The following is an 8,203-nucleotide window of genomic DNA, read 5'->3' on the forward strand; positions in this document are numbered from 1 at the left end:
GTCGGGACAGCGCTGCTCCGCGCCCTGGGAGTCCGCCTGTGGAGCTCTTGGCTGCTCTGCTCCATACATGTTCTAGTACAGAACTCTTGCTGCTCTTTCCTCCTTTCTGCCTCAAAGCCCCGTCATTTCGAAGTCATAGTCATTTGGAGGGAGGGGTCTTCTTTTGCATCCAGGAAGGTTCCCGCCTTCCTTGGCAGAATTCTGACTTTTACACCAAAACTCCCACCTCCACCCGGCCTCATTTGGAAAACACATTAAATTCTCAGCAGTACTTTTTATTTCAGTGATGCAATGGAAGAATGCCCAGGAGTTAGCTGATCAAAACAGGAGGAAAAGCCTGCCCCAGTCATCAGCAAAGCACTGGAGGGGAGGTGTGGGGAAGGGCAAGGTAAAGCATAAATGGTTTGCAAGTGCTCCCAGATTACCACAAAAATCATCACAGACAGTTCAATAAAACCAGATGTGGTAACCTGGCAAGAAGTGCTGCGAGTCATCTTGAAGAGTGATATTGATTTTTCGTTTCTTAATGGGATGGCATGGAGAAGCAAGGCTGAATTCTTAGTCCTGCACATAAAGCTATACTCAGATAAAAGAGACTTTTAGGGTGAAATGAGTTTGATTTTCAGGCATTTTATGAAGGATTGTTTAATGTTTACAGCAAGGGTGGCACAGTGCCTAGGAAACCTTGATGGCAGGTGTAGCAAAATCTGACCAGTGACTGCTGTGGCCAGGGGCTCACCCCACATTGCTCTGAGCTCCAACTGGCAGCTGATCAGTTCTTCTCCAATGCTATCGCAATAACAGCGCCTGCACCAAGAAGAGCAAGTCCTGCTGTTGTTGCAATGCCGCCTATAAGTGCATTTTCGACCTATAAAGGGAGAGTAAAACTTAGGCTGGAAACATGAGGAGCACTTATATTTACGCCCCCCCCCCCCCCACCCCAACATGACAATGTAGAAAGGGCAAGGACAATCACGGTAAATAAATTAGTGAGAGACACATGTGCCCCCATCAGCAGAAGGGGTATCACCCAGGTTTGTAGCTCTAGGAGGTGGCACCCAGTGAGAGGGCACTGTCAGGCTGCACACAGAGCAGAGTGACCCTCCAGCTCCAGGGGCTCTGGGGAGGCCAGAGGCAGCGCTGCTTTGGAGCCCATGCCTGGCACTGGGCTGTGCCCATGCAGGCTGCAGGCTGTGTCCCAGTGCTGGGCTCACAGGCAGCAGCCAGGAGCTGCTCTGGGAGGCACCCAGGGCTCACCCTGTGCCACTCACCTGCTTAGAGACTGCATCACCGTAGCGAAGCTCTGTCACAAAGTGCTCACAGTTATTGCCAAGCACATCGTATTCCACCTCCTCGCCAATACATTCCTCAGCCCTCTGGATGATCTCCTTCACAGGACGAGGATTGCGGGAGCGGTCATACTTCTTGTTGTTGACACGCCATTTATCCTGTTTGACCACCTTAGTCAGGAGCTCCTTCTTCACCTTGCCCCTTTTAGCGGATACTGACGTGATGCTACCCGAAATGGATGGGGTTCCTTCATCTGGGGAAGGCAAGGAGAAGATAATGCAGGCAGGCAGACTCTCTCTGGCCCCTGCAGGACCTCAGATGCGTTTCTGATTGTGCCTGGAATAGCCAGTTAACACACAGGGTACATACACCACCAGCCCATGGAGAGAGACAGGGCTCGTGGAGCATTCCAACACCCACTCAAACCATGCCAGATGGCACAAGCCTTACCTGTCACATGGACAACATATCCATTTCCCCCAGGTAGAGGGCCCAGTGCTGGTAAAATGGACGGTAGACCTGGATCAGGTCCCCAGGTTCAGGTTTACTCTCCTCCTGTCCCATCTCAGGAGCGTGCAGTGAGGACGTGCAGCTGTAGCTGGGCCGGCTGAGCGCAGGGCAGAGCGCAGCGGGGAGGCGAGGGCTGTGCAGGGGCAGCTGCCGGGAGCGCAGGCACGGAGGGTGTCAGTGGCGGCCCCGAGGGCAGCGGCTGCGGGAGCGGCGGCCCCGCTGGCACCCAGCGCATCCGGCCGAGGCCGAGCCCGGCCCGGCTGTGTGTGCAGCTGCTGCCGCCGGCCGCGCCTGCCCCCGGCCGCCCGCGGTGCCCGCGCTCCCCTCCCGGCCGCGCTCCCTTCGGGGCTCCGCTGCCGCCGGCGCCGGGCCCGCTCCGCTGCCCAAAGGCGGCTGCCCGGGGGTGCCCGCGGTGCCCAGCCCGTGCCCAGCCCCTGGGGCACCTCCGGCCCGTGCCCGGCACAGCCGCGCCCGCCGCCGGCAGCGAGCAGGGGCTGCATCCTGCTGGGAAACGCCCGCTCGCATCGCCCGAGATCCGCTCACCCCAGCGCCTGTTCTGCTGCTCCCGTAGGTAAAGTCCCGGGTTGGGGTTCTCACTATAAATACCATACCAGAGGAAATTGCGTGGTTCCTGCTGGGCTCGCTGCGAGCCCTTTCCCCGAGTCCTCTTCTCTGTACTTGGATGACCCCCTGTTGATGGGAAGGCTGTACTACCATGGGTGGTGCCAAAACCATGCTTTGATTGGAAAATCTCTTCTTGTACCCAACAAAGTCTGGCCACTGCCTCATTGCATGGAGACTCTTTTCCAGAGAGGCCCTCCTGTGCAGTGATGGGCAACTGACCCTGTGCATTTTCAATCCACAGAGCATTATCTATCAGAACAACAACCTCCGTGTGCTGAGAAAATCCTGCCTTGAGGACCAGTCAGTCAGCACCACAAATGGTAGGTGATGCTGCTGAGACAGTTGAAGGGGCTTTGTGTAAATGCAAAAGACTTTGCAGCAAAAAGCATGGATTAGATTGATGTTAAGACCAACTACAAATGCAGTGAAGAGGACCAGGTGAGATCCTGAAGCTGGGCTCCAGGCTTTACAATGCTGGGGCTTCACTAACTTGCACTGAATCAGCCAAGATTTTCATCTTTTCATGTGCTCCAAATTCAGATGATTGAAATCCCTAAAAGGTCCTTCCATTTAGGGACCCACTGTGCTTGTGCTGGTTGTGCCCCACAGCACAGGTAAGGATTGTTCCCTCAGCTCTTGGGAAAAGAACAGCCTTGACTTTACTCCATGGCAACTCTTGCAGGTCTCAGACCTTGCCATCATTTCCTAGAAAAACTCAGGAGTGTTGAATACAGCAAGTGATGGATTCTGCTGCTCCTCCTCACACTGTCAGTTTGCACTTCAGGCTGTGTTCCATGAAATCCTGTCAATGCTCCCACCAGGCTCCATGGAAAGGCAACATCACCCTGACTGCAAAGAGAAGCACGGTGTAAATGCAGGCTGCCACATTCCTTGAAATATTACAGCTTAGATGAACAGCAAGACATTCTCCAAAGGAAGTAATTTCAGTATTCTTCTCTTAGAGGATGACGTAGATATGTAGTAGGTCTGTATGCTGCCTTCATGCAGAGCTTCTTTAGCAGTGTGTGGAGACAGAATGCTCTGAGTACAGGAAGGTAAAAGCTCATGGGTTGCTGTATAACCACTTAATTAGCCATGAAACAAGTCGTGATTCAATTTCCAGGAATCCAAAAATGAGTTTCAGTTTCATTTTGATTGTAACATGCTTTATTCAGATGTAATAACAATGGGCAGAACAAAATAACAGGAAGCCTAGGCTTGGTTGCTTCAAATATTGTAAAACTGCCATTTAAAAAAACCATTAATTAATTTTCTGTTCTACTCTGCATGCTTGCACACTTTTTGATACACCTACTACACAACTTTTGTCTCAAGACACAAGTTTTTAATTTCAGCTCTTCTGATTACCTTCCCGATGGGGCTGACCACGGAGTGAGTGAGTGGCTGCCTGGTGCTTTGTTGCTGGCTGGGGTTTAATCTGATCAGAGCAGACAAAACCAGGTAGCATCTCACAGACAGCTGTTCTGCTCTCACCTCTCCCTAGAGTGCAGCAGTTACATGTAAGAAAAACAGCACAGGATTCTGTGTCTCACAAGTGGGATGCAGATTACCTGGTTCTGAACACTTAATGCAGATACTCCAGGTAGAGGACAATAAAGCAGACTTTCCCTGGGAAGTTTTCTTCCAAGACAATCCATACATCACCTTTGTGACAAGGAAATGCTGTGGATCACTCCTTTGGGTGATGAAGCATGGGTGCCTCACTGCTCATTCTTCACATCCCTCACCCCCAGCACTGCAGGGACCCTGGCTTTGCCTTCCTGCTGCCTGGCAGAAGATTGAGGTGGTAGTGGCACTATGAGAGCTTTAGAATCAACATTTGGCCCCTGAAGTGATAACGACCACAGCTCTGTGAGTCAAAGTCTCCTGGCTGCCTTAGCAATACTTTAAGCCCCTTAGTGTTTTGGTAGTGCAAGGGGTAGAATCCTAGAATGGGCTGTGAGTCTGAAGGAAAATTGTCTAGTAGGTTTGTTCAGGTTCAAGGTCAGCACTTATTGCAAATACATGTATGAAGTGGGAAATATTGGTGGCACAGAGGAATAAAGAGATGACAGGGAAAAGGGGAGTTGGGTTTTTTCTGTGAGATCTCCCAAAACTGGGGATTTGCTACTGCCAAAGAGTCAGTCGAGCCAGGGAAAGGAATGCTCTGTAGGCAGATAAAAACGAGCAAATCATCCTGGCAGCAAAATCAGGATGACCCTGTAAAACACTGAAGGATACAGCCTGTAAACGTGCCCTGGCTTCCTATCTCCCCACCTCCCAGGAGCTGCTCAGTTTAGGCAGCACAAGTGCAGGTTTCAAGACACGGCACATGCAATGCCTGTCTCTTTGCAGACCTGGCAGCCAGAGCTTTCCCACTCTTATGCGTTCAGGCTTCTAAGTGAAATTTTCCCATTGTCATCGTGAGGACGCTGGGAGCAGGAGAGGGTGAATGCGTGGAGATGGAATGGGGGTGAATGAACCATATGAAGGAATTGTCTGATATCCCTGGCACATGAAGGGAACCGTCTGGGGAGGGGAATGGGGGTTTGGCAGTTTTGTAGCTGGTTTGGAGCTCTCTTGCGCTCGGGGCATGCGGAGCCGTGGCGCGGTGCCGCGGGCAGCGCTGCGCTCTGTGCCGGGACTCGGCTGCGCTCTGGCTCAGCACCACGATGTGTTTGTTGGTGGCTGCGCTGCCCGCCCGTGGCCGCTGCTGCTGAGCGGATTGGCCGCGGCTCCCCCGCCTGCCCCGCCCGGGCCGTTCCGTGCCGAGCCCGCCCGTGCCCCTGCCGCTGTCGGGACAGCGCTGCTCCGCGCCCTGGGAGTGCGCCTGTGGAGCTCTTGGCTGCTCTGCTCCATACATGTTCTAGTACAGAACTCTTGCTGCTCTTTCCTCCTTTCTGCCTCAAAGCCCCGTCATTTCGAAGCCATAGTCATTTGGACGGAGGAGTCTTCTTTCGCATCCAGGAAGGTTCCCGCCTTCCTTGGCAGAATTCTGTCTTTTACACCAAACACCCACCTACACCCGGTCTCATTTGGAAAACACATTAAATTCTCAGCAGTACTTTTTATTTCAGTGATACAATGGAAGAACGTCCAGGAGCTAGCTGATCAAAAGAGGAGGAAAAACCTGCACCAGTCCTCAGTAAAGCACTGGATGGGAGGTGTGAGGAAGGGAATGCATAAATTGCTTGCAAGTGCTCCCAGATTACCACAAAAATCATTACGGACAGTGCAATAAAACCATATGCGGCAACTTTGCAAGAACTGCTGGGAATCACATTTAATGGTACAATCTTGACTTGTTATTCTTTACTGTGATGACATGGAGAAGGAAGGCTAAAGTGTTAAACCTACAGATAAAGCTTTACTCAGATTAATGAGGATTTTAGGGCAATATGAGTTTGGATTTGAGATATTTTATTAAGGATTGTTAACTGTTTGCAGCAAGGGTGGCACAGTGCCTAGGAAGCCTTGATGGCAGTTGAAGCAAAATCTGACAGTGACTGTGTGGTCAGGGGCTCCCCCTGCACTGCTCTGAGTTCCACCTGGCAGCCGAACAGTGATACTATCTCCTAGACAATGCCATCCCAGCAAGAGCAGCACCAGCAGCAATAATAAAACCTGCAGCTGCACCACCTCCAATAGCTGCATTTTCAACCTATAAAGGAAAAGTAAAAACTCAGGTTGGAAACATGAGGAGCACTTATATTTACACCCTCACAACATGATGATGTAGAAAGGGCAGGGAAAATCACAGTAAATATTGAGAGACACATGTGCCCCCATCAGCAGAAGGGGTAAGACCCAGGTTTGTAGCCCTTGGAGGTGGCACTCAGTGAGAGGGCACTGTCAGGCTGCACACAGAGCAGAGTGACCCTCCAGCTCCAGGGGCTCTGGGGAGGCCAGAGGCAGCGCTGCTTTGGACCCACGCCTGGCACTGGGCTGTGCCCATGCAGGCTGCAGGCTGTGTCCCAGTGCTGGGCTCACAGGCAGCAGCCAGGAGCTGCTCTGGGAGGCACCCAGGGCTCACCCTGTGCCACTCACCTGCTGACAGAGTTCTACTCCATAGCGGAGATTGGTCACAAAGTGCTCACAGTTGTTCCAAAGCACATCATATTCCACCTCCCTGCCAATCTGGCGCTCAGCACGCCGGATGATCTCCTTCACGGGGAAAGGAGTGCGGGAGCGGTCATACTTGTTGTTGACACGCCATTTATCATTTCCAACCACCTTGGTCAGGAGCTCTTTCTTCACCTTGGCCTTTTTGGTGGTTACTGATGCAATGCTTCCCGAAATGAATGGGGCTCCTTGATCTGGGGACGGCAGGGGTGAGAAAAGTTAAGCAGGTAGACTCTCTCTGGCCCCTGCAGGACCTCAGATGGATTTCTGACGGCACCTGGAAAAGCCAGCAACACATAGGTTCCATCACGAGCCCATGGAGGGAGACAGGACTCCTAAGGCATCCCAGCACCCACTTGACACGTTACCAAGCACAAACCTGTCACATGGACAACATATCCATCCCCTATGTAAAGGGCCCAGTGCTGGTAAACACGCCGGTCGATCTCGATCAGGTCCCCAGGCTGGGGTTTGCAATTGTCCTGTCCCATCTCAGGAGCGTGCAGTGAGGACGTGCAGCTGTAGCTGGGCCGGCTGAGCGCAGGGCAGAGCGCAGCGGGGAGGCGAGGGCTGTGCAGGGGCAGCTGCCGGGAGCGCAGGCACGGAGGGTGTCAGTGGCGGCCCCGAGGGCAGCGGCTGCGGGAGCGGCGGCCCCGCTGGCACCCAGCGCATCCGGCCGAGGCCGAGCCCGGCCCGGCTGTGTGTGCAGCTGCTGCCGCCGGCCGCGCCTGCCCCCGGCCGCCCGCGGTGCCCGCGCTCCCCTCCCGGCCGCGCTCCCTTCGGGGCTCCGCTGCCGCCGGCGCCGGGCCCGCTCCGCTGCCCAAAGGCGGCTGCCCGGGGGTGCCCGCGGTGCCCAGCCCGTGCCCAGCCCCTGGGGCACCTCCGGCCCGTGCCCGGCACAGCCGCGCCCGCCGCCGGCAGCGAGCAGGGGCTGCATCCTGCTGGGAAACGCCCGCTCGCATCGCCCGAGATCCGCTCACCCCAGCACCTGTCCTGCTGCTGCCGGGGCTGAGCTCCCGGTCTGCTGGTCTCTGTACAAGTATTATGGTCGATTTCGCAATCGTTCCTGGGTCACTGTTCATCCTGCCCCGGACTCTCACCTGTAGCACCGCCCGTCCCCTGCAGCGGGATGGGTCGGCTATTAAAATAGTGCAAAAAACACCCGTCCAGTGGAACACGTGATCTTGTTGCCGAGGAAGTGGGGTCACGACGTCATTATGGGGAGATTCTATCTCATGGTAATCCTCCCATCCTGCGAAGTGCAACAGCCCTGACCCTGCACCCTGTCACTCCGCTGGACGTTTTCTTGCAGAACGACAACCACCGGATCATGCTTAAAACCTGGCTTGTCTACCAGTCAAACACTTGGTACCAACAATAGCAGAGGATGCTGCAGAGGAATCCCAATGGTTTCCTGTAAATGTAAAAGTCTTTGCAGCAAAAAGCTGATGGATTGGACTTGTGTTAATCCCACACACAAACACAGAGAAGGAGACCAGGTTGCACAGGGTTGGGGTTTTCCTGGCTTGCACTGAATCAGCTCAGGTTTTCATCCTCTGATGTGCACCTCATTCATAAGCTTAAAATCTCTACAAAAGCCCTTCTGTTTAGGGACAGGCTGTGCCCATGCCCCTATCATAATGAAGGATATTTCTCT

The 8,203-nt window shown here is 53.8% G+C and overlaps 1 protein-coding gene and 1 pseudogene across 2 annotated transcripts; both read right to left on the reverse strand.

Annotated features, from left to right (window-relative positions):
* Nucleotides 1–254: 254 nt before the first annotated feature.
* LOC117000802 lies at nt 255–2,443 on the reverse strand (annotated as a pseudogene).
* Nucleotides 2,444–5,475: 3,032 nt separating this feature from the next.
* LOC117000805 (phospholipase A and acyltransferase 1-like) lies at nt 5,476–7,201 on the reverse strand. 2 transcript variants are annotated; one of them, XM_033068837.1, is made up of 3 exons: nt 6,926–7,201; nt 6,472–6,740; nt 5,476–6,085 (listed from the first exon to the last, which is right to left on the reverse strand). In XM_033068837.1, the coding sequence occupies exons 1-3, from the start codon at nt 7,035–7,037 to the stop codon at nt 5,993–5,995; spliced, it is 474 nt and encodes a 157-aa protein (XP_032924728.1). In that variant the 5' UTR covers nt 7,038–7,201; the 3' UTR covers nt 5,476–5,992. The 2 variants fall into 2 exon arrangements, 1 of the variants encoding a protein (XP_032924728.1); XR_004418855.2 differs by lacking the exon at nt 5,476–6,085 and having other exon boundaries at nt 6,656–6,823; nt 6,926–7,017.
* Between the last annotated feature and the right edge of the window lie 1,002 nt (nt 7,202–8,203).

Source organism: Catharus ustulatus, chromosome 10 (genome assembly GCF_009819885.2).
Source record: "Catharus ustulatus isolate bCatUst1 chromosome 10, bCatUst1.pri.v2, whole genome shotgun sequence".
NCBI lineage: Eukaryota > Metazoa > Chordata > Aves > Passeriformes > Turdidae > Catharus > Catharus ustulatus.